The sequence below is a fragment of the Mixophyes fleayi genome, chromosome 9, assembly GCF_038048845.1.
Source record: "Mixophyes fleayi isolate aMixFle1 chromosome 9, aMixFle1.hap1, whole genome shotgun sequence".
Taxonomy (NCBI): domain Eukaryota; kingdom Metazoa; phylum Chordata; class Amphibia; order Anura; family Limnodynastidae; genus Mixophyes; species Mixophyes fleayi.
In genome coordinates this window covers 72,444,737-72,471,826 of record NC_134410.1, presented here as the reverse complement: position 1 = coordinate 72,471,826, position 27,090 = coordinate 72,444,737, and the positions used below count along the sequence as shown (strand labels likewise).

Sequence of the window (27,090 nt, the reverse complement as noted above, 5' to 3'; positions counted from 1 at the left end):
TCTCAATTAAAATACGCAGTTGTTGTTATGCAGATATCACTCACACAGATGCAGGGATATCCTCTTTTCCACCACAGTTAACATCTGTCCTGGGATCTGTTTTGGAGGTACAGGATGCCCTGCAGGGTGGGTCTGGTGGTCTCACTGGCGGGCGAGAAATAACCGGCCTCTCTCCTGGTGAACGGACTTTACTGATATTATCACAATCACCTGCATTAATAAACAATTTGAGCACTTTAACAACTGGGTCAACATTTTTTTTTTTTTATATATATAAAGGGTTATTACTATAAAAACTACATGTATTGGGAAAAATATAATTCCTTGTCTGAAAGAAATGTTTAATATGATATAACAGCAATTGGCAAAAATCAGTCCCTGTAACCTCGATTGTGATTTTCAGAATTACATAAATCTGCTGGGTTTTTTGGCACATCCAACTAGTAATGGAAATATTACCCCCTCAATGAGTTGACTTTACCAGTGTATTGTTGAAACTCTGACTTTGGAAGTGGTGGGGTTCACACTTTCAGGCCCAATGCCGACATGTACACTATTTCTATAAATAAAACTGGAATGCAAAAAAAAAAAAAAAAAAAGAAGTGGTACAATCACCTTCTCTGGGACGGACTATGGGCCGCTTGGAATATAAAGGAGATGCTTTGGTGGGCACGGAGTATAAAGGCAGATCCCCATTTAGGTGGTTTGCATTTGTCTTAGGTCCTTTGTCCTGCATCAAGGAGACCATCTTGGCAACATCCACCTCAGAACAGTGATCTGTGGGACTCTGTATGTCCATTCGGGGCACCAGCTTCTTCCGTTCCAAAGGAAGTGGGTGATCACTGTTTGTGATTAAGCCATTTCCATTTTGTACAAAACTTTCATCTGAAGAAGAAAAACACAAATCTGGTTCATTACAATTATGTTTCTGGATCAACGTTAACGATGGCTCAAAATGCAGCCAAAATATCTACACCCATTTTTGTGCCACATTTAGTACAGATGAGCAGCTATCACATTAGTAATAGGTCACTTTCCAGGATTTCCTTCAGGGACAGTATAACAATTTTCATTAGTGCAACATGAAGATTTACCATACATAAAGATAGGGGGTTTAGTGACAAACAATGTGCTGTAAAGGTAAAGAGATATGGTACATTTCAAGAAATGTTAGATATACCAAATTCGTATTTTGCTCTCAAGGTTTCAATTTACATCAAAAATAAATTCATTATAAAATGTATCTAAATATATATAAAATTCAAAAAATGTGTTACACATTGCAGATGCCATGACAGAAAGCTACAATGTTGTAATTGTATCAAACCTTAAAAGTCTAATAGCCACAACGACTTTCCAGCAATAAAAATGTGGACTGTGAAACTTTAAAGTTTAATCCATTTATTACACTTTAGAAATAGTTGACAAACACACCAATGACACATGAAAACTTGAAAGAGAAAACATGGCTTAAATCTCAAGCTATGTGGAAACCATAGTTTGAACATACGGAAACACAGAATAATGAGGTCCCCAATACTTGTATACAGAATAAACCTTTATAAATATTTAGAACTTTTTTTACTACATACACAATACAAGATGTGTATATAGTATATTACTCTAGATGCAGGGCTCAACAAATATTTTGGAATCTAGGAGCCAGCCTTAAATCTTAGGAGCTAGACAAATATAGAAACATTTTTATGTGGCATCCGCTAATAAAAAGTAGACCATAGACATAGCCCCCACCCTCTTTACACACAGCTCACCACTCTTACAGGCATTACATATCCTTCAATCCACATTACAACCCTTCTCCATCCTGTTCTCTCTTTCCTCTACCCTTGCATTATATGCATTCTCTATGCTCCTTTTCAGGCCCATTCATTCCCCTCCTCAGCATCATCACCCTCAATCCTCTGTAAAATGTGCTCTTAGAATTGTTATGCAGCAATTTTTATTCCTGCACAGCTTTTTTATGTCACATCCCACTAGGACATCAGGATTTCTTTGTTTTTTTTACTCAACATTTTCAGTATTTCTTACCTTCTAATAATTGTTTACACAACTGCCACTTCATCTATTTGATATGCATCTCCGTGACCAGAACTACCTTGCTGAAATGCCATCAGAGCACAGAGCAGTGTTACTATCTTTAACTAATATGCAGCCCCCTAACTCTCTTTTCAGGCAGACACCATCATATTCAAAACAAATTCCACCCGAAAGGCGCCAGCAATAAAAAGGTAGAGGTTGGTAATTAGCTTTATTTACGCAGGCTGAACGTCCTCCAGTGCATACAGGGATAAGGGGAAGTGTAATATTTAGTGAAAGGACAGAACTTGCTGCCACTGTATACAATTCCATTCCAGAAAATACCTGGCCATGCAAATAGACTATTAAAATTAATGTATTTTCCCATAGAGATGTCTTTGCCAGTTTAGGATTTAATTGTCAACACTGTTCAGCAGTTCGCTTTTTGCAGAACTGAAGTCCGGTTATATTATTCTACTATTGACAGAACAAAGATTAGGTAAAATTAAAGTGCATCATATCCAAAAGTGCACTATGTGACATCACCAGTTACAGATTTAGTCATTTCTGTACAGTAGTTTTGGGCAAGGTAATGTTCTTGTCTTGTCCTAATCGACTAAGGCCTGGCAGAGGCACAGTTGCTGCTACTTTCACTTCATCATCTGGATATTACAAGCCATGTCTTCATTTTATACTACAAGTGACAATGGCTCATGGACAATCCGACTGTCTGACTATCAACCACAGATTTCCATCTGACCAGAATATACTCTTCATCTTAATCTGTCCAGGGCTGACTCTCTCTTTAGAGGACACGGACATAATTTGTCCATTCAACAAAGGATTATTTTCGTCAAGTTCTTCATATAGCAGCTCCCAATAAGGTCTGTGTCACACATAATAAAAAGGCTCAGCTGTCAGTGTCACCTCACAGTTCTGACAGTAAAGGTTTCTGAAAATCCTGGCACAGGAAGTAGATGAGAAGTAGAACTTCTAAACAAAGACAATATTTTCATGCACAATACCCATTTCCTGTCACGGTGCACTGGGATACTAGACCCCTGGCCTGCCAATACTAACACTCACCAGAGGCGCGGCGGCTGGCCTTCACCAAGAACCCCCGCAAGGTGGTATGGACTTCGCGGCGGACGCTACGCAGGTCGCGGTCCTCTGGGAGTGGGGCAAGACCCACGGAGTTCAGCGAGTTAGGTATTGCGGATTGCAACGATGATCGCTGGAATAGGGTAGAGCAGCGTGAGTGGAGATGATCTGCGGTTGCAGAGATGACCGCTGGGATAGCGGGTTTGCAGCGTGAGCTGAGATGATCTGTGGTTGCAGAGATGATTGCTGGGGGCCGTCAGCGGGAGTCGGACGGGAGCAGAAGAGAGGTAAGTGAACCGGGTCTCGGTCTGGAGACAGCGAGCACCCGGCATCTGACATTTCCAGAAAATCTAATTTCTCACCCCACAATATAGCCAATTCAAACTCTGTACAATCATGGCCAAAAGTTTTGAGAATGACACAAATATTATTTTTCACAAAGTCTGCTGCCTCAGTTTTTATGATGACAATTTGCATATACTCCAGAATGTCATGAAGAGTAATCAGATGAATTGCAATTAATTTCAGTCTCTCATTGCCATGACAATGAACTTTATCCCAAAAGCAACATTTCCATGTATTTCAGCCCTGTCACAAAAGGACCAGCTGACATCAGGTCAGTGATTCTCTTGTTAACACAACACAGGTGAGAGTGTTGACGAGAACAAGGCTGGAGATCACTCTGTCATGCTGATTGAGTTATAATAACAGGTTGGAAGCTTTTAAAGGAGGGTGGTGCTTGAAATCATTGTTCTTCCTCTGTTAACCATGATTTCCTGCAAGGAAACATGTGTAGTCATCATTGCTTTGCACAAAAAGGGCTGCACAGGCAAGGATATTGTCGCTAGTAAGATTGCACCTAAATCAACCATTTGTCGGATCATCAAGAACTTCAAGGAGAGAGGTTCAATAGCTGTGAAAAAGGCTTCAGGGCAGACAAGAATGTCCAGCAAGCACCAGGACAGTCTCCTAAAGTTGATTCGGTTGCGGGATCGCGGCACCACCAGTGCCAGAGCTTGCTCGGGAATGGCAATAGGCAGGTGTGAGTGCATCTGCACGCACAGTGAGGCGAAGACTTTTGGAGGATGGCCTGGTGTCCAGAAGGTCAGCAAAGAAGCCACTTTTCTCCAGGAAAAACATCAGGGACACACTAATATTCTGAAAAAGGTACAGGGATTGGACTGCTGGGGACTGGGGTAAGTAATTTTCTCTGATGAATCCCCTTTCAGATAGTTTGGGGCATCTGGAAAAATGCTTGTCTGGAGTAGGAAAGGTGAGCGCTACCATCGGTCCTGTTCATGCCAACAGTAAAGCATTCTTAGACCATTCGTGTGTGGGGTTGCTTCTCAGCCAAAGGACTGGGCTCACTCACAATTTTGCCCAAGAACACAGCCATGAATAAATGGTATCAAAACATCCTCCAAGAGCAAATTCTCCCAACCATCCCAAGAACAGTTTGGTGACGAACAATGCCTTTTCCAGCTTGATGGAGTACCTTACCATAAGCCAAAAGTGATAAATAAGTGGACCAGGAATCAAAACATCGAAATTTTGGGTCCACAGCCAGGAAATTCCCCAGACCTTAATTCCATTGAGAACTTGTGGTCAATCCTCAAGAGGTGGGTGGACAAACAAAAATCCAGATATTCTGACAAATTCCAAGTATTGATTAGTCAAGAGTGGGCAGCCATTAGTCAGTATGTGGCCCAGAAGTTGATTGACAGCATGCCAAGTCGAACTGCAGAGGTCTTCAAAAAGAAGGATCAACACTGCAAATATTGACTCTGCATAAACGTAATGTAATTGTCAATAAAAGCCTTTGGCACTTATACTGAAGTAAAAGTACAAGCATTTTATACCATAGCAACATCTGACAAAAAGGTTTAAAAACACTGAAGCAGCAAACTTTGGGAAAAACAATACTTATGTCTTTCTCAAACTTTTGGCCAAGACTGTAGTATCCCAATTTCAGAAAGAATTGATGAATGGAGTTCTATGTAGAAAGACACAAATATAGAACTAGATTCAAGTCAGAGGCATTAATCTTTTAGGACAATGTTACTTTACACACTTGAAACTTATAAGAAGAGCACTTGAAATAAAATGATCCTCCACAGTCTCCAATGTTGTTCATTGCATCACTGCAGTCTCCACAAACTGGCATCAGTTACATAGTTTATCCAGTCCAACTTTCATAAACTGCATTAATACAGAAGAATGCAAACACAACCTTCGGTTGCCAAGTTAGCCTCACTGAATGTTGGGAATTCCTTTGACCCCAAAATTTGCAATTGGATAAAACCCCCATACTGCTCTCTACTAAATATAGCTACATATATATCTATTTTTAAATTGTGTTTGAAAATTTGCATTCACCACGTTATGTGGTAAGGAATTACACAGCTAAATCACTTTTACAGTAAAAACCCAATGGTCACAATGAAACACTCTTTCATCCAATTGAGGACCCCTTGCCCCCTGCATTGTTCTTGGTACAAAAAGTTTGTCAAAACAACTCTTCCAATTGACTTTGAATATACAGTATTGATACATATTAGCTAGCTCTAAGATTCCACTTTCCAAAGAAAACAAATATATATTTCTTTTCAACCTATTTATAATTTAACCCTTCCCTTCCCTTTATTAATGGAGGTTGCCCAACTCTGAACCCTATCTAATGCACTTATCCTTTCTTACAGTGTGGAGCCCACAATATTATATTTGCATTATGGGCATTTTTCCTCCTTTTTATGCATCCCAAGATTTTATTTGCCTGTGTTTGGCACTGTGTGCTGATCCTCAACTTCTGTCAACGAGTATTTCAAAGTCCTTTTCAATCTCAGTTTGTCACAACTATATTACACACACACAGATCAGCCACCACATAAATCAACTGGCAAGTGAAAAGAATACCACTTATTATCTTGTTACAAGGGCACCTGTCAAGTGGTGGGATATATAAGCCAGCAAGTGAACGGTCAGTTCTTGAAGTTGATGTGTTGGAAGCAGGAATAAATGGCAAGCGTAAGGATCTGACCGACTTTGACAAGAGCCAAAATGTGATGGCTAGACGACTGGGTCACTGCATCCCCAAAACAGCAGGTATTGTGGGGTGCTTCCGGTATGCATTGGTTAGTTCCTGCCAAAAGTGGTCCAAGGGAAGACAACCACTGAACCAGGGACAGCGTCATGGGTGTCCATAACTCACTGCTGTACATGGGAAGAGAATGCTAGCCCATCTGGTCCGATCCCACAGAAGAGCACAAATTGTTGAAAAAGTTAATGCTGGCTATGTTAGAAATGTGTCAGAACACACAGTGCAACACTGTTTGCTGTGTATGGCGCTGCATAGCTGCAGACCGTTCACAGTGCTCATGCTGATCCCGGTCCATCATCAAAAACGTCTATAGCAGGCACGCGAGTGCCACAACTGGACCATGGAGCAATGAAAGGCGGCCTGGTCTGATAAATCATGTTTTCTTTTACATCATGTGGACGGCCAGGTGTGTGCGCATCAACTATTTGCGGAAGAGATGGCACCAGGATGCACTAAGGGAAGAAGGCAAGAGAGCAGAGGCAGTGTGATACTCTGGGCAATGTTCAGCTGGGAAAACTTGAATTTTGGCATTCATGTGAATGTTATTTTTACACGTATTGCCTACCCAAACATTATTGCAGACCAAGCACAACTGTTCATGGCAACAGTATTCCCTGATGGCAGTGGCCTCTTTCAGCAGGATAATTCACCCTGCCACACCGTAAAAATTCTTCAGGAATGGATTGAGGAACATGACAAAAAGTTCAAGTAGTTGACTTAGACTCCAAATTCCCCAGATCTCAATCTGATTGAGCATCTATAGGATGTGCTGAAAAAACAAGTACGGACCGTGGAGGCCCAACCTCGCAACTTACAGGACTTAAAGGATCTGCTAACGTCTTGGTGCCAGATACCACAGGACACCTTCAGAGGTCTTGTGGAGTACATGTCTCGACAGGTCAGAGCTGTTTTGGTGGCACAAGGATGACCTACACAAATACACACACACAAATATACATACAAACAATAATGTACTAGGCCACATTGCGGCCTAGTTTGCCATTTTTTTCTGCACAAACGTTCTGTAGCAAGTTACCCGTTACGTGTTAACAAACTTATATAGCTTGATAAGTGAAAATAAAGATGTAAGATGTGTATACTCCAGATTTTCTTGTTTAAACATCCAGTGTAAACATGTAACAGATCAAAAAAATCAAAATAGTGTAATCAACATAAAACAAGAAAATCTGGAGTATACACGAGTTGAAAATACAAGTATTAAGAATTTATTTATTCACTTATCTATAGATATCTACAGAAATCTTTTGTTTGCTTTATTAACGGATTTCCATGGGAGCTGTCTGGAGCGCTTGAATCACTTTTGTTTTATTATATAGATTGATGTCATGAGCAATCATAGACATCTAAATTTATAGGTCATCTATAAAGTCATTGATAAAAAAAAATATATATATATATATATTTTTTTTTAAACCAGGGCTCAATACTGATCCCTGTGGCACATTTTTTTTAATTTGAGTGTCAAGTCTAAATATGTTTTATTTAGAACTGCCATCCTTAAACCAATTCTGTAAAGAATCCATAAATAGACAAAATAGTGCTCTATAAATGATTGAACTTGGTTTCTTTAGTACACATGGGATGATGCCATCTGGGTCAGGTGCTTCATGTCTAACATACCCGCAACCTCCTTCTGTGTTAGACAAGTCACATTTAATTGTGTGCATAGCATATTGCGACACAATGCATTTCCTAGTACTGCTTAAATTGCCCTAAATTTTGAATACAGATGGAACAATAATGTAAAAAGATCAGAGCTCTATTCTCTAAGCACTAAATGATAAAGTTGAAAAATTAACTCTAACTTGCAATCTTGTGAAATCAGTTTTTCACATTCAGTTTTTGCTAACCAGGTTTAATTTTTAAATATTTTAATACACTCCTCTTATTTCCATCGCACAATTTAACAATTTTAACAATTGAAATGCTTATTTTTCTCCCCTTATTACTGCCAATATTTTATTAATTATATGAGCTGCATTTTTATTCTTATCAAATGTTATTGCCACACAGCATTTATTTAAAGTTAAATAAAAGCAGAGTCCAAATAGCAATCGTTTTTAAAATAGTTTAAGTAGTGATTAATAATAAATGGTGGTAGTGCAGGGGCCCCATCCCAGCTGAAGTACTACTGAACCAGTGAATTAACTTTGTAAACAAACTTAAAATAGGGGTGTGCGTGTGAGCAAGAAGTTCAATCTTGTGACTTTCCAATCATCCACCCGTCACATTGCACAAACTTGGAGTACAGCTTTACTTATACTTTCCCAGTCTACATGATCACATTTTGCCCTTTTACAATTCACTTTGTAGTTCCCTTATAAAATATTTTATATAAACTCAACTCAGATGGTACCATGTTGTGAACACCATTGTCTATATGTCCCATGACTATATATTACATATATATGTCCTACTAGATTGTACCACATCCAGCAGGTGGCGTCCCCTGTAGAAAATTCTTCAACAACTTGCCAAAGATGTTTGTGTTCTAAAACAGATTAAAAAAAGAGTTTCCTTTGGCAGAAGTTTCATTGTACCATTTTTTTATGAATAGTTGAAAATCACTCGTGGTGGCCATTCAATTTGTAATAACAATTGCATTTCATTAAAATTTTGTTTTCCAAAGTGGTTAATAACAAACTCTAATCAGTACTTTATGCTCCACCCACAGGGACTCGACATGGTCATAATTTTCACAGACACTAGACACAAAAAACAAGCTCTCTCTTTCATACCACTGGGGGACACTGCGACACATTGGGTATAGTAGTGGGTATGGGAGTTCAGGCACTAAAACTTTATGGTTTTTACTCCCCTCCTCTACTATGCTCCTCCTCTCCTGGAGAACTGAGTCTTTTTTTTAGTGCCTTAGGAGTCAGGTCTTTAGGGTATAGGCTCCTGCCTATACCCTGTTTAGTTAGATTTGTACATGTTTTTATTTTATTTTTTCTTATCAGGGTGTCCACGGGATCGATCCAAAGACCCAGAGGGGGTGAACAGTCCTGGACTTCCTTCACCCTGATCCCCGCGCAAGGTAAGAAGTGGCTGTGCGCTATATCTTCCTCGCACCTTCTTGCCGGCAGTTCAATCCCATAGACACGAGCTTAAAGATATAATTTAGTATTTTTGGCAGCCATTAGGGCTTTAGGTGCCCATAGAGATATAGCATGGGGCACTTTATAATTAGGACGCGCGGGGGAGATGAGGGATCCATCTCTCCCCACCGACGGACTTGCCGACAAGCCCCCCTCCTCCCTCCCCGGGGAGAACGAGCAGCGGGGACTGTGGAAGCGCTTCGCTCTATTATAGAGAGCGGCGCTGATGTGAGGAGGGGAAAGTGCACACGCTGCCTGGGCTGTGCGCTAGTCTCCGACAGCCATACCTTTATTATAGGCTGATCGGAGTAGCGCATATTTTTTCTTCTATCTGTGGGCGGATCCAGAGAAGGGACTCCCGTCTCCATGTTCAGTTCCCTGCAGCGCGGAGGCGCCATTTTTAGCACAGACACGGAGCTGCAGGCTGTTTCTCTCATCTGCTATACCTCTCTGCTGTTTGGTATCGTTTTTTCTGACAGAAAATATACCTGAATTTGATTTTGATTATTAAGCATTCACTGGCAAACTGTTTATATTGGCAAAGAGGTTGATAGAGTGTTACTACAAATTGTAACCTGGTATATAGATCTGGTGTACAAGTCTTGTAATACTGTCTGGGGTCTTCTGTTGGACATATTATTGGTGTTATATATATATATATATATATATATTTTTTTTATTTTTGCAATAATGTCTAACATGGGGACCTCTGACAAGGGACCCTCTAGAGTGTCTGTGATGTATTTTAGTTGTGCCAAATGTAGAGCAAAGCTTCCGTCTGGACAGCATGATAAAAATGCCCTTTGTGCAGCTTGTGAGACCGCAGCACCCGAGTGTCCCGCCCCGATACAGACACCGGCAGTCATGGAAGAGCCGCTCTGGGTGAAATCCTTTGCCGCTACCATGGAAAGGTTTACTGAAGTGATGTTAAAAGCCGCTGAGGTACGTGAACACACTGCAGCGAACACACAGGTAGCCAGCATAGCTCATTCAGCAGAGCAGCGGACCACACGTATAGAGGCCTCACAGGGCATCCCTATAGACAGTGCAGGCACATCATACCAGGGTTCCGCAACTCAGAGTGAGGAACGTCTGCTTGCAGTCTCCCGCGGGTCCAAATGGGTCATAAGGGATGATATTCGGGTGCGTTCTCTAGCCTCTGATCATTCCTCGGATGAGGAAGGGAATTTAGAGCTGAAGGCCCTGGAGGAAGACTCATTTAGTATGGCTGCGGGCTCGGCCAGTAATGTGGACAGCCTTATCCTAAGTATTAGACATACCTTAGGGTTTCCAGAGCCTGAGCCTTCGACTCCTTCAGGTTTTTCCATTTTTAAAAGATCCAAGTCTCAGTTGGCATCCTTTCCTACCTCCCCTCAGATGGTGGAAATGGTAACGGACGCCTGGGTAAGACCAGGTAAACAGTTCGTGATGCCAGCTAGATTCAAGAGTCTTTATCCTCTTCCAGCGGTAGATTCGATTAAATGGGAGGCGTCTCCTAGGGTGGACACACCTATTGCCCATTTATCCTCGTCCTCAGCCATCCCTACACAAAAGAGCGGGTGTCTTTGAGAGATCCTACGGCTAAAAAGTGCGACCACGCTCTCCGTATACAGCTTCAGGTAGCTTGTTTAGGCCCATTATGTCCATTGCTTGGGCAAATAAAGCAGTACAGATGTGGTCGGAGCAGTTAGTTGAGGCCTTTCAAAATAACACTCCGCGTGCAGATCTCCTCTCCCTAGCTCAGTATATTAAGGAGAGCTCGGATTATGTGGGTCAGGCCTCCATGGATGCAATACCTGTGAATGCCCGAATTGGCGGTTTGATTATTGCATCACGGCGTTCCTTATGGTTACGTTCGTGGACCACGGACGCGGAGTCCAAAAAGTCATTAGAAGTTTTGCCTTTTGATGGAGTCACTCTGTTCGGTGCGGAGTTGGAGAAGGTAATTGAAGGGAAAAGGTAATATTCTCCCCATGGGTTCCCGTAGACCTCATCAGGCTCGGTTTCACTCCTTTCGCCTTCTCCCGGGCCCGGAGTGGTACTTCCAGGAGCCAGTCTTCAGCCCCTAGAGGAGGGAGCAGTAGAGGCAGAGGTGTTGCCAGAAGAGGAGCTTCACGCTCTAGCGATAAGCCCTCTGCATGACTTCCACGCCCCCACTTAGGTATCCGTGGTGGGGGCACGACTGCTTTGCTTCAGGCGTCAGTGGTGGTCAGCCACGGCAGACGCTTGGACGCGGGGGGTCGTGTCAAGAGGATACATTATAGACCTACACCATCCTCCCCCACCCAGGTTCCTGTCGTCTCCGGTACCTGCTTGCCCTCTCAGATGTCAAGCACTTCTGAAGGTGGTAATAAAGCTTCAGGAGTCGGGCGTAATTGTTCCGGTTCCGATGCAGGAAAGAGGTCAGGGATTTTACTCCACTCTTTTCCTGTTACCAAAACCGGATGGAACTTTTCGTTCAATACTGAACCTAAAGTCCCTAAACAAACAGGTGATTGCCCAGCGGTTCAAGATGGAGTCCCTCAGAACAGTCATCGTGGGCATGGAACAGGGAGAATTCCTGGCTTTCATCAACATAAAGGATGTGTATCTCCATGTCCTCATATGGAGTCGCCATCATCACCTGCTTCGTTTTGCGGTGGGCCCGGACCATTTTCAGTTCAAGGCCCTTCCCTTTGGCCTGACATCAGCTCCTCGGGTATTCACCAAGATCATGGCGACCATGGCGAGCTTGCTAAGACAGAAAGGAATCACTGTAGTTCCCTATTTAGACGATCTTCTGCTGAAAGCTCCGTAGGCAGAGGTCTTATCTTGTCAGGTGCAGACCACAAAGAAGTTCCTGGAAGCCCATGGGTGGATTCTAAATGTTAAAAAATCCTCCCTCGTCCCAGCTCAGCGCATTCGCTTTCTGGGGTAACTGTTCGACACAGTGTCACAGAGAGTCTTCTTACCTCAGGACAAGATCAGCGCCCTCCAGCGAAAAACCAGGAAACTGTTGGCTCGTCCTCAGGTGTCTGTGCTTAGCTGTATGAAGCTGCTGGGGAATATGGTGTCAGTATACGAGGCGGTCCCATTCGCCCAGTTCCTTTCCAGTTTTCTCCAACTGGAGATCCTTCGAGAGTGGTCGGGGTTTCACGATCAACAAGACAGGCAGATCATCCGCCTGTCGAGAACGACTCGTCTTTCTCTGACGCGGTGGTTATCCACAAAAAATCTGGACAAGGATAAGTCCCTCCAATCGGGCCTCTGGACCTTAGTTACCACAGACGCAAGTCTGTTAGGCTGGGGGGGGGGGGGTAACGGGATCCCTAAGGTTTCAGGGTCTCTGGTGTCCCCCCAGGAATCTGCTCTTCCAATCAATGTATTGGAGCTCATGGCAGTTTTCAGGACCTTGATGGAGGCTCAGAGGTTCCTAGTAGTGAAACCTCTTCAGATTCAAATCGGACAATGCCACGGCCGTGGCATACATAAACCATCAAGGAGGAACTCGCAGCGCAAGGGCCATACAGGAAACAGCCAGGATCATGTTATGGGTGGAGGGCCATGTTCCTCGGACTTCGGCTGTATACATTCCGGGCGTAGAAATTTGGGAAGCCGATTTTCTCAGCAGACAAAAAGTTCATCCAGGGGAATGGTCCCTGTGCAAGGAGACCTTTGCTCTCCTAGTTCAACGCTAGGGAATGCCGGAAATAGACCTCATGGCTTCCAGGCTGAATCATCAGGTACCCCTGTACAGCGCCAGATCCCACGACCCTCTGGCTCATGCCTCAGACGCCATGGCCATTCCATGGCAGTTCAGTCTCGTGTATCTGTTTCCACCAATCCCCTTGCTGTTGCGGGTTCTGAAGAAACTAAACACGGGTTCCCGCCATCTTAGTAGCCCCCTATTGGCCTTGCAGGGCATGGTTCTCAGACATTCTAAAAATGTCCACGGGACCGCCGTTTCGTCTGCCCATGCGTCCAGACCTTCTGGTTCAGGGCCCCCTTCTTTTGCCACAATTTAAATTGTCTAGCTTTGACGGCGTGGCGATTGAATCTTTAGTCCATAAGGCAAAGGGGTTCTCATCTCGGGTTGTTAACACCATGATCAGGGCTAGAAAGTCATCTTCCTCTGCCATATATCACAGAGTCTGGAAAATATACATTCTCTGGAGCGAGTCTCGGGGTGTCCATACTTCCAGGTTTAGCTTGCCCAGGTTGTTTGACTTCTTGCAGTAGGTTCTTGATGAAGGACTCCGTTTGGGATTGCTTAAAGTACAGGTGTCGGCGCTCTCTATTTATTTTCAGAGAAAGCTGGTGTCTCTCAGCGAGGTCCAGACCTTTTGCAAGGGGTTCTTCATATTCAGCCACCGTTTACTCATCCGGTGGAACCCTGGGACCTAAATCTGGTGCTCAGGGCTCTTTGCCTTCCACCATTTGAGCCTCTGCAGACTGCAGAATTACACAATCTCACTTGGAAGACGTTTTTTCTCTTAGTTATTTCATCTGCTAGGAGAATATCGGAGCTGGCAGCTCTTTATTGCTCTTCTCCTTTCCTTGTGTTCCACGAGGGTAGGGCGGTGCTTCGCACAAAACCCTTCTTTGTTCCAAAGGTCATCTCTAGGTTCCATTTGAATCAGGAGATTGTAGTTCCGGCGTTCCAGCCTGGTTCGCCTTCTCCGTCTTCTGATTCCTTGGATTATGACTTATAGTTGCTGGATGTAGTCCGGGCTCTCCGGTATTATGTAGACCGTACAGCTTCAGTACGCAAGACAAAGGATCTTTTTGTCTTGTATAATGCAAAAAAGCGCGGCTGGCCAGCGTCTAAACAGGCTATTACTCGGTGGATCACTTCTACCATCAGTCTGGCATATGTCCGAGCATCTAAGCCTATTCCTCATTTGCTAAGAGCCCACTCTATAAGGGCGGTTGGTGCTTCTTGGGCGGCACGTCATGGTGCTTCGGCTGAACAGCTTTGCAAAGCGGCCACTTGGTCATCTGTTCATACCTTTGCTAAGTTCTACTGATTGCAAGCGTTCGCATCCTCAGATGCGAGTTTTGGCCGAAAAGTATTGCGCGCGGCAGTTCCAGAGCGTTCCCTCCCTTAGGGGCAGCTTTGGTATGTCCCCAATGTGACGCAGTGTCCCCCAGTGGTAGGAAAGAGAAAAGAAGATTTTTACTCACCGTAAAATCAATTTCTCTTGCTCCACTGGGGGACACTGCGCTCCCTCCCTTGCTCTGTAAATAGTTTGTTATGTGAATGTTTATGCCTCTATTCTTTGCCCTTTTAGAGCTACTCCTTATAGTACACTTGGTTAGTCAAAACGGAGTTCTCCAGGAGAGATGGGGCATAGTAGAGGAGGTGTAACTTGTTACTTTCCCTGTCTGCTCTGTTTTTCTGTGCATCACATGACTCACCCTCAGGGCGTGGTCACTTTACCTGCTCTATTTAAACTCAGCACTGACATCTGCTCACTGTCAGTGCAACTTGTTGCTAGCCTGATTCCTTGGACTCCTGTGTATCCTGTGTCTTCCTGTGTATGAGTTTCAGTTCTCTACCTAGTGCTGGAGCACTTCTACTGGGATTTCCCTGCTGCAAGTATCATCTTGTGCATATTACCAAGACTTTGTTTTCTCTCTATTGTGCCTCTACTGATTCACAGCCTGCTGCAAGTCTGTTCATGTGCATATAACAAGACTGTTATTGTGTTTATCCTTGTCACGCTCCGCCGTGGCTATTGGACACCTGCATATTTTCATCTGTGCTGTGAATAGACTGCTATTGTGGTTATCACCTTGTCACGCTCCGCCGTGGCTATTGGACACCTGTATATTATCATCTGTGCTGTGAATAGACTGCTATTGTGTTTACCACCTTGTCACGCTCCGCCGTGGCTAATTGACATCTGCATATCATCTGTATATATATATATATATTTTTCATTGAAGTATTGAAGAACTACATTGTGTCTTGCCTCCTTATTCTGAACCTAGTAGACTCAGCATCTGGTCGTGTACAGGCCTGCTCTGACTATCAGACCTGTAACTACCAGCACCGTAACAGGAGGGGAGTAAAAACCATAAAGTTTTAGTGCCTGAACTCCCATACCCACTACCATACCCAATGTGTCGCAGTGTCCCCTAGTGGAGCAAGAGAAATTGATTTTACGGTGAGTAAAAATCATCTTTTAATAACGAACAATTGTTAAAAGGGAAGACCCAGAATCCAAGCAGCCAGTAACTGTTTTAGCAAACAATGGCCTGGCAATAGATTTCTCATTATACTAATTTTCCTATCTTCACTGTGACACTCATTCCACAGACTGTGAATGGAAGTGTCCTGTCGCAGCAATGGTACTCTTGAAAAGGCATCCCAAACAGCCAATTTGGCTTATTTATTTGGGTCTGTAAGACTAACCTTCATATTCCTCTTCTTCTCACTGCAACCCATGTATCTATCCTCAAGATCCATTTTGCTCATGTATCCAGCCTATACTACACTGAAACAAACCTGTGTCTGCCTAGTCAATGTACCTCAGTTTTGCCAGCTTCTCAATTACAACCCGAATCTGGCCAGACAAATTACCAACTCACTCAATCTCTAACATACAGGCATCTCCTTTACAGAAAATATGTATAGTTCAAAAGGAAAATATACTTTTATTACATGCAATTTCAAGTCATTTTCTAGAACTGTTAAATGGGAATAAGTTATTCTGCAGAAAACGTTTTTTTCAACAAAATATGTCAATGATCCCACTGGAAATTTACAGAAAGTATTTCAAACATTTCTTTTTTAAGCCCTTCTTGGGGTTTCAAATGTAGGAATCAAACCCTGGATTAACTTTGTGTCTAGGGAAACAGTACCTCCCCGAAGGATGTTACTGATGGTCTACTCCAGGGATAAGGACTTCCTGTGCTGAAGGTACTTGTGTCTCATCAGCTGCAGTAGAACATCTGTATTCAGGGAACAATGGCTCCCTAGGAAAATAAAATAGCAGAAAATCCTGGAAGCAGTAGCTCAAATATCCTCAATGACTCTAGGGGGGAATTCAATTGTTCCTCCGGGCGCCGCCGGAGCGAGCGCGTTAAAACTATTACTGTTTAAACGGTAATATTGCGCGTAATTACCGTTCATACGGTAATTTACTCACTCAATTTCAGCTCGCTGCTCAGGGAGCTGCGAGCTGAAATTGAGCGAGTAATTACTGTATAAACGGTAATTGTTTTAACGCGCTCGTTCCGGAGGCGCCCAGAGGAACAATTGAATACCCCCCTAGGAGACTGATTATCCTCTTACTTGCTGCCTCTAGTTCTAATAAGTTGTAACTTTCTTCCATAAATGTTTATGTCCAAAAACACTCTGTTATATACAGAAAACTCCAGTACTGACCTGTGTGTGTAGCCAATTATTAGCTATTGGGCCTCTTTAGTAAACAAGTGCCTGGCACAAACATTTTTGACAGTTTCCTTTTAGAGAAGTGGAACGCAGAAAACTCTATAAAACTAGATTACCTTCTTCACTCTGCCCGAGATTAAGGCAGATTCGCCCTCTGACTTGCCGTTTAGAGATGGTGATAGGTTTGTGGGTCCGTGGGGTTATTCTAGGTGGCGGGACAGGAGGAGCTATATTGTCTTCTGGAGGGCCACAGAATATCTACAGTAGAGAGAAAATATGTCACTATTCAGTACAATCACAAGCATAAACACTCTCTGACCACCTGTTAGCTGTTAAACATTTCTGGAACAAAACAAAATATATAATTAAATTACAAACAGCTCTTCTGGAACACATCATACAAATGGATGAGGAAACACTGTTACATAACTTCATCTACATGAAATGCTAACATAAAAAAATGTACACGTTTGTGCGTCTTAAATTAAGTTTACTAAAAACAGAGACCATCTAGCCAGAGATCAGTTCACAGGCTGTCCACTACCACTGTAGAGTTCTGCATCATCCTCGTCCTTAATTGGAACCAACGACTATCACAATCTATGATGACATTGCTCACTAAGGGTTCTATTTATTGAAGGTTGAAAAGCCTAAAATCCATCGAAAAATGGGCCATCTGGCGAAGCTTCCCCATGCAAATATATTTAACAAGGCCAGTAGCGATACAAGTACCGCTGTGACTCTCCCATTTCTAACACCATCTCAGAATGGCATTAGCCAGGAGGCAGGCAAGGGAAAAAGGATTTAAAAAAAGCATTTCTTTCTATCTATTTTTTTCTTATGGAATCTGGAACTCAAAGCCCAAGTCCGGGCTTCCAGTTCCAGTATGGCTCACACATGTGCAGAGGCTCCCTGCTCTTGCCAAGCGGTAGGAGTACTCTTAAAGCTGCTGGTCAGTGTCAACTCCATCACTGAACCACCTGATGCCTTTTATTGGTAATTGGCCTAATGTTGATTTTCGAAAATCGACCTTAACGGTGGGTCCTGTTAAAGAGACCCCTAAACAAACAATGAAACAGCCAAGATGGCGTTAGTAATTGGAGGACAGCAGCGGTACTTCTACTGCAGATAGCATTGTTATACAGGCTTCCCATGCTACCGCCAGCCAAAGGCATTGCTAAATGGACTGAAGTCCTAAATCCGATAAAAATGCTTTTCAACCTTTAATAAATAAAACCCCTATGGGTCTTAAAGTACTCGGTAATACATAAATAAAATGTGTGCTAGGAAAGGTTTGTGATATCTCTTCCACTAATTTGGAGATTTGCTCAAATACTTACAATCCACATAAAACTATATTGGCAAAGCAAGTAAAAAAGTTTTAACAGATTCTGTTTATAATCTATAGATATAAAGATATCATTTAATAGTCATATGTAAATTATGATTTATTGCTCATTTACTTAAATAGTTTTAAAAAAAAATTCTTAAAGCAATTTAGGACAATATTAAAAATTAAGATAACCTAAAATGACTCTCCAGACACACCGGACTAAATTTCAACACCTGTTCGGTATCACATCTCTCCTGTTCTCTACATTTAACCCTCTCCTGCAATCTTACACATGTACCCTTCTTTCTTCCTACTATAACCACCACTGCCACATCAACAGAGTATGAAGAAACCACCAGACATGTGATAAGGTTCTTCAATAAACTCCACCCACTCACTGACCCAGAGAAAAGCATTTTCCACCACTGTGGGTCTCTGATAGGGACCAGCACATTCAATAGACTGATAAAAGTAAACCTGCTCCTTGTAGCATCTAACCATGAACTAGGGCTGCCAGGTGTCACTTTAGAAGTGTGTCAGACAGGGCTTTTCAAGTAGAGCTTTTTAACATCCATCATCAACAGAAACTATGTTTACTAATTGTATATTATCAATCAACTAGAGCATTAGTCCTTCCCACCATTAGACTGGTGAGAAGGACTTTTAATTGGCACAGATACATGCAGGCTTGGATGGGATACTTGGCATTTATTGTTCAGTGTTCCCTGCAACGGCTTAAGCTAGACAAAGCGCAGACTACAATCTTAAGCACGTCTCCCTAAAGTTTAGATTTCTAGCAAGATATTTTGCAAGGTTATTCAATCCTAGTAAAATACAATCACTCATCTTGCTTCATTTTACCAAATGAAATGACATGCTGAAGATTGATTTAGGTTCTCACTTTGTCTTATTACAGGTTATAAGGAAGCTTAAGGAGTTATAACATAGTTGCCAACTCCCGGAAACTTGTTTCCGGGAGAGGGGGCGAGACTGGAGGGCGGGAGGGGACGGGACGAGGCCAATCGCGTCATTTCGGCCCCGCCCCCCGCGAAAACGTAATTTGCGTCACGGGGACCGGGGCCAAAATGACGCGATTGGCCTCGTCCCGCCCCCTCCCGCCCTCCAAAATGGCGTGATTCACCGAGAATCGCGTCAAATGACGCGATTCTCTGTGAAATCCGGGATGCGGGAGAAATGCCATCTCCCCCGGGAGCCCGGGAGACTGACCCGAATTTCGGGAGTCTCCCGGACTTTCTGGGAGAGTTGGCAAGTATGAGTTATAATCTACCTTTTGCCTGCCTCTTAAATTTGTGGCGCCTTTCCATTAACCCAATGACATTTTATCATATTACAACTAAATGACATCACAATCCCCTTCCAACGTTGGGAAAACATTATAAGATTTTAAAAAAGATCGACAGGAGGACTTTAGAAGGAATAGTGAAAAACCTAAAAATCTGAAAACCTGAAAATTCATATTTGCAACAGGATGTGTCCGAGACGAACACTCTTTTGTATGCTAGGTCTATACACAGCAACATAACCATATTTCTCAATCTTAGATACCTGGTTTGAGTTAAATAATCAATGTTAAGGGTTTAACATCAGTTATTTATTTTGGTTTATTAAAAGGATATGTCTAGATATGAACATGTCAGAAAAAGACAACGTATGTGGATAGTGGGGTTACCTCCCCTAGGGTTGTCAAGCTCTGCCATCTTATGCTGCTGATTAAATTGCCTAATGTTATTAAAGTACCAATGTGGTAGCAGATGAAAAGAGTCTCAGAACCTACACTATCCAGTAGGGGGCTGACACCACATTTTTTTAAGGAAATTACATTTAACATTTTAAAATAAGTGTGATAAAGCTTCACATTGGGTAACTGGTTCTCTTTTGCTAGTTACTTTTAAAAAGTAAAACTAGTACAGCCATGGCTTTCTATTAACTTGTTAACAGTTTATTTTTTTTATTGCTAAGTTTGAAGCTATTTCAGTGAAGACTTAGAAAATCAACCTTATCGGCGGCACAATTTAGTAAATATCCCCCTATCATTGCTATTAAATCACCTATTGCCACAATTCATCATTATTGCAGAGGTGCCTCAGCGAGATTTTATTGGCTTGTAGCGGTAAGGGTAAACTTGCTGCTTTGCTGGACCAGTCTGAAGGATATGTCCATGCGTGACCTGCCTAGCTGGTTCATACTTGTGCAGTATTTTATACTCAACTGAAAGGCCAGGCAGGCTAAAGCTTTCAGTTTCACTTGGTGGGAAAAATAAATTAATATTAAAAATAGATTTAAACTACTAAAAATATAAAAGTATTTTAAAAGTATTCACGATTGAAATAAAAGGTTCCATTAAAAAAATAAAAGTTTTTCATTGATTTTCTTTCAGATAGCACAATCCTGAGATAACAATAGTACAAAAAGGGTTGTGGCAGTACTTGCAGCATTGCAATCCTTTTGTAAACAGGCATTGCCATGGATGGCGGTTGAATATTACTGCCAATGTAATTGCTGGATGTATATTGTGTCTTCGCAGGAGATACATTTTCTGTGCTGTTATCTGCCATATTTTGGCTAAAGGCAGATGAATGGCTGATTGTTATAGAATTTGTAGCAGGAAAATTGCAGTGTGCAGGAATATATATCACCAGCACATAACACAACTTTATCTGAAATGAGTCCCGCTGTGATAAACTCCTCACCCTTGTTCATATATTTTTGTGAACACAATTAGAATAACTTAGATTAGCTAACTTGTATTTTAGGTTAATGATTCTTTAGTGTGTAGGACATATTTACGGAGCTTTACATAATCAAAAGTACTCCACTTTGATATATGCCTTTGAAACGTGTGTTGTAAAAAGCATTCTTTCCCTGCACGGATACTCCCTCTGGTGGTTGAATTCAAAGATACAGAAAGTTAGCACTGCAATGGTTGTTTAAAACAATCATATTAAGTTAATATGTGGAGTGGAAGAGTGAAAGTGCCCATTGTGATCATGTTAATAAGAGATCTTGTCATGTTAATAAGAGATCCTGTCTTTCACAGCTCCTGCACAGTGACTCCATTTCCAGAAAGGGCGATAAGTAATTTCATTATCTTTGAAAAACTGGTACAGGAAATGAAGATAAGGGTTGATTTCATGTGATAGTCTGATTAATTCGGACTGTGTTTCTAAAATTCCTGAATGTCTACAACTATGCTTAGCAAACCAGGCATCATGGAAAATATACTTCTGCAACAGGTTTGCCATGCCATGCCTGCCAAAATGGGAATGTGTGTGCAGCTAGCTATAAAATAACTGAACGGTTGCCTGTGTTCACAATTCTCTAGACTATCTGAAGCAGGTATTGGTTTGTGGGGGGGAATCTCACAAACCGCTGGGGTCTGTTCTAATTGGTGCATGTGGGAGTACATGGTTCCTCGAGTTCCCTTTTAATGAAAACACCATGTACATTTGAAGCATGACATCATCCAGTTTAAAAATATATTACATAGAGGAGTAAGTGAGGTAAAACACCTACTTATGTGGCTCACATCAATAAACAACTTCTTAGAATGGTTTGTAGTTATCATGCAGTGTCATATTGCAGTATACACTATATTGGACTGAGCACTTTTACAGTTGAGGCTTGGCTGTACACTAACTTTCCACTTGTTCTGAAGGTTTCTTGCTTTTTTTGGAATTATAAACTTTTTGGCAATCATTTGAACTGGTCATGGTGATCTTGGGCATCTCCGCCAGTAATAAAAACTAGACATTTACAAGAAAGGCTGCACATTTTGCAGTGCAGAAATGTGTTATGTCTCTGTGAACACATACATAACATGAGCCATTAGTACAAGGACGTACCGCCTGTGGTACTCTTATACTTAGGGTTTTGCAAACGCCAAATTATAAATATATATTTTACACATACATAGACATAAATCTTTTAATACAAAGACAAGCAAAAAAAATACATATGTTAAAAATGAATACAAACTGTGCGCTTAATGTAAATGTGAAATACTGGGATTTTGTATGTGTACCATTTCAATGAGAACTGCAATGGTCAATATGCTTTGTGTAGGTAGGATAGGTTACTTACCTTATCACAATGTTCTATGAGAAGTTCCACCACTATATTTTGGAATTTAATGTTCATCATGGCGGCCACTGTATCCTCTTGGGCTCTCATCAAAGTTGGGCCAAAAATCACTCCCATATTGGAGGGGGACATGAGGTTCTCTTTGCTGTATTCACACACTCTGAAATATAGCATAGAGAGACTGTCACATAAAAATTCTGAAAAGTAACACAAAATAATACAGATTATATTTGTAGAGTAGGAAGCAGAATGCTGATAAAGGCCTCACAGATATTTGCATTAAAAAAGGCAAGTACAAACACGAATGCAAAAGTATTATAAGTATGTACTGTATATGCATTGTTACTAGTATTCTGAACGTCATTGGAGGTCACATAGGCTTCTCCAATGCACTGACGAAATTAAAGGCAAGTGAATGGAGCGAGCAGCAGTCAGAAAAGTGCAAGGCTATATGTGATTATATATATATATACACACACACACACACACACACACACACATATATGTATATACATATACACATATACAGATAAAAACATATACACACTAGTAGGTCTGGGGTATTTGGAAACAATGAGTTCCAGTGTCAAGACAAGTTTACATGCATTGTACTAGCATTAAAACCCCCCTGAGCTGTATCAAGCAACATAAAACACAAAGTAAAAGGAAAATGTGACCCCCAGAAAGTTTTAAATGCACTGACCCCTAATCCACAGTATTTAATTAGCAAAACATGATGTGCAACATGCTACAAGGTAAAAGAGTGTTTTGCATCACTTACTGACATGTATGTGTGCCACACTTAGAGAGTGCGACATCTGCCACCATGTTAGCTATAGACATACAAGCATATCGTCCTAGCTATCCAAACAATTGCAATCTTAATGGATCACGATACACACATCACTGAAGAAATAATAGCACACCTTTCAGATAGCTAAATTACTTTCTACAGCATGTATCCTAACACATCCACACCAAATCCTAATACTGACACTATCATTTCATATAGCCAAAGAGATAATGTATGATCAAGAGAGGCTAATTTCAATATGGGTACATACATGCAACCAAATAAATATAAACAGTACCCCTGCACCTTCCCAGAATGCACTTAACTTAGGAATGTTTAATTGCATCACTGTGGATTGTGGAATATAGTCCCAGCAGAAGTCACAGAAAAAAACACAATTCAATTAACGTCACCTGTTAATAATATAGTCAATAAAGACAAAACATTAAATAAAAAAATAAAAAATTATCCTTTCATTCACCATACCCTCATAAAATACATTAGGATGTTATTAACGTCTACTGTATATAAGACTAATTTTTACAGTTGCTCCTGATTGCAAACACGTTCATCTTCCCTATCAGTCAGCACTTACGCCTGCCCTGTAGCAAGTGAGATGCCCCAAAGCTTGACTCTGACGTGCTGCATGCACTCCAGTTTGGGAAGCCCTTAATATATAGTGACTACGTGCATTGCTCAGTCCCCTTGATGTTCCTCCCATGAAATCGTAGGCTGCTGTAAGGGTCCTTGCTCTTGAAGATGAATTGGATGTTGCTGCGTTCATTGCGTATAGTCCAGTTGTGGGCATGCGTAGAGCAATTTTATACAAAATACGGCACATATCAGCAATTATCCTCCTTAATGAATCAGGTCTATGGAGAGAGACCATTACGAAACCAGTAGCTTTATTCTGAAGACCGGCAACTACATAACATCTTCAGCTGAATTGGAGAAACATGTATGAATTCCAAACGCTATATCCAAACTTGAATTGTATTGAATATTTGACAGGGGAGTGCTGGCAAATTTTAGCTCGGGGGGCAAATCTTGACTAAGCAGCCTATTTAAAGGAATGAAAAATGCAGATGGCCCAGTGATCCAGCCCAAAGTAGCCCATTGTGGGACCGGCTCGGGGAGCCCCAGCCCAGCCTACCCCTGATACTTGACTATTTTCCCTTTTTTTATTACTTGGCAAGTAAATCTTATATGATCAATTCTATCCCTATTTTTCAGTGTCTACAGTGATAACCATACACAAACGACACAGTTCATAATCATACCAAACTGGAGGGTCACACCTATTGCAGTAATAGAATTATATAAGGCTATCTGGTTCCCATTTACCACTTACACCCCTCCCCTCCAAAGGCAACATACCCAATACCATTCCATACAAAAGGACAGCGCAGACAGTCCACCCTCCTGCTTTGTTATATAAATAAGGGTTATTAAATAATAATCATTAACATAAGGTGCAGGGAGTGTCAGTGCCTTTGGAACATATCTGGGGTAATATCCCTAATAGAATGCCTTCATTTAAGCATCACACGATTTCTATCAGTCAAGGATTTGCTGCAGTGTACGTCACAAGAAGCTCTGTTTTAGTGCTGCGCAATATTCATGAAATGTGAGTGAGATCAATGCATTTGAAGTCCCTCTTATTTTATTGTGCTTTGTGATTCTGCTCAGTCGTGGAAAAGCAACGTTATATGACATTATGTGACACAAAGCAATATTTAAATATAATAGCTATGATGACTTGCAGGTTTATGTGATTTGAATAAATAGTGAATAAGGATAATAGAAACAAATTAGCTAGATATAATATCATATCATATAACTATGTAGTGAGTAGTAAGATGCTGTAACACATTATTACTGGCATACTGTGCCCGTGTTTTGTGCTTACCTAGAAAGGTGATTTATAATGAGCTCCAGCATTTCCTGGTGATTGTCCGGCAGTTTGTATACCAGGCAATGAATGGCTCCCAAGCGGTAATCCAGATTCTCAGACTCTGCAAGGGTACATCACTTTTCAGTACATGACAAGCATGATGCATTGCAGGATTAAATAACAAATAGTAAATGAATAATGAATGCAAAACAAAATATATATTGGTCTCCACTATTTCAATATATACAGTAAAGAAGTTTGCATTGCTATAAAAAAAAAGAGGATTTTTATACTTACAATAAATCCCTTTTTCTGATTCCATCTGGGGGACACTGCTACCATGGGGTTGTAGTTGGGGAGTGTTGAGTTGTCAATTAACCAGTTAATTTGTGGCTGCTGACAGACTCCTCTCTCCTGCAACCCCCTGCAGCTAGTCAGTGTAATTCTAAAGCCCTCAAGGAAAGGGAGTTGAACAACCAAGAAGCAAACAGCAGAAGAGCAGAAGGTAGAGAATGCAGTGTCTCCCAGAGGGAATCAGAGAAAGGGATTTATCGTAAGTATAAAAATCCACTTTTCTCCTTCATGTGGGGGACACTGCTACCATGGGGATGTACAAAAGCAGCCCCCTTAAGGGAGGGACCATCCTGGAAGCCCACCTTGTAGCGTGCTACTGCCAATGCTAGCATCTGAGGACGCAAACCCACTGAACTGATAAAATTTGGTGAATGTGTGGACTGAGGACCATGTGGCCGCCCAGCATAGCTGATAAGCCGAGGCCCCATTGCGCGCAGCCCAGGAAGCCCCCACAGACCTGCTGGATTGTGCCGCAATGTGGATAGGCACTGTCTGGTTAGCCTTAAGATACGCCTGTTTTATTGTAAAGGAAAGCCATCTGCCAATGGTTTGCTTGGAAGCTGGCCAGCCTCTTCTTTTTGGAATCAATCTGGACAAAAACAGAATCCGTATGTTGGATACCCGAAGTTCTTTGGACATTAACACGTAATGACCTGACCACATCTAAATATTCTAAGGTGGAACCTGCGGAAGCATTTTGGAACACTGGAACCACTATTTCCTGATTAATGTGACATCCGGAAACTACTTTCGGTTGAAAGAAAGGGACAGTCTGAAGCACTGCCCTGTCATCGTGGAAGATCAGAAAAGGCTCCCTGCAGGAAAGAGCCCCAACCTCTGACACTCGTCTAGCCAACGCTATAGCGAGCAAGAACACCACCTTCGATGTCAGGAATTTAAGGTGCGCTGACCGTAAGGGTTCAAAAGGGAGGTTCCTGTAACAGACCGTACCGATTTCAGATCCCAGGGTGCTGTGGGAGGAACAAAGGGAGGTTGAATGTGCAGGATCCATTGCAAAAAGGTTTGGATGTCTGGAAGGTCCATCAGACTCCTCTGGAAGAAAATAAAAAGGGCAGAGACCTGAACCTTTAAGGATCCCAGGCGTAGCCCTGCGTCAAGACCTCTTTGAAGAAACCCCAGCAGCCAGGGCAAATTAAATTTACTTGCATGGTGTGCCCGGTCCTCACACCATTTAATGTAGATGCGCCAGATTCTGTGGTAAATGCGGGCTGAAACCGGCTTTCTAGCCCATAACAGAGTATTCACCACCCTGGAGGAAAAACTTTTGGGCTGCCAGAGACTCCCTTCAACAGCCATGCCATTAAAAGTCAGCCAAGGCAGGTCCTACAGAAGGAGGTCGTTGCGAAGAGGCAGATGAAGTCCCTGTCCTTCAATCATGAAAAGGATGTCCGCATACCATACAATACCCTACGTGGCCAATCTGGAGTCACCGGTATGACTGGGAGTCCTCCCTGCTTGACCTGCCAGAGTACTCGGGGAAGCATTGGAATGGGAGGAAAGATATATCCCAACCGAAAATTCCAGTGCATTCCCATTCTGGATGCCATAAGATCTAGACCCGGAAGGCCCCACTTCCAGACCAGGATCTGAAATACCTCCGGATGGAGTGACAATTCCCCTGGTAATGCAGTGTGACGACTTAGGAAGTCGGCTTCCCAATGTTGAATGCCTGGAATGAATATAGCTGACAGAGATGGAATGAACTGTTCTGGGCTGCTATGAACATTGCTCTTGGACTCTTTGTCCCACCCTGTTTGTGGACGTATGCCACCGCCGTGGCATTGTCTGATTGTAGACATATGGGGAATCCCTGAATGAGGGACTAAGCCCCTTTGAGAGCCATCATCATGGCCTTCAACTCA

The 27,090-nt window shown here is 42.1% G+C and overlaps 1 protein-coding gene across 2 annotated transcripts in view; it reads right to left on the bottom strand.

Annotated features, from left to right (window-relative positions):
• Positions 1-27,090, bottom strand: part of OPHN1 (oligophrenin 1) — a 103,047-nt gene that overhangs the window by 6,177 nt on the left and 69,780 nt on the right. For both annotated transcript variants that reach the window (XM_075184537.1, XM_075184538.1), the window contains 5 exons: positions 24,869-24,974; positions 22,167-22,326; positions 16,849-16,990; positions 616-885; positions 45-210 (listed from right to left, as the gene is read on the bottom strand). In XM_075184537.1, coding sequence (XP_075040638.1) covers positions 45-210; positions 616-885; positions 16,849-16,990; positions 22,167-22,326; positions 24,869-24,974 — 844 coding nt within the window. The remainder of the gene's footprint in view (positions 1-44; positions 211-615; positions 886-16,848; positions 16,991-22,166; positions 22,327-24,868; positions 24,975-27,090) is intronic.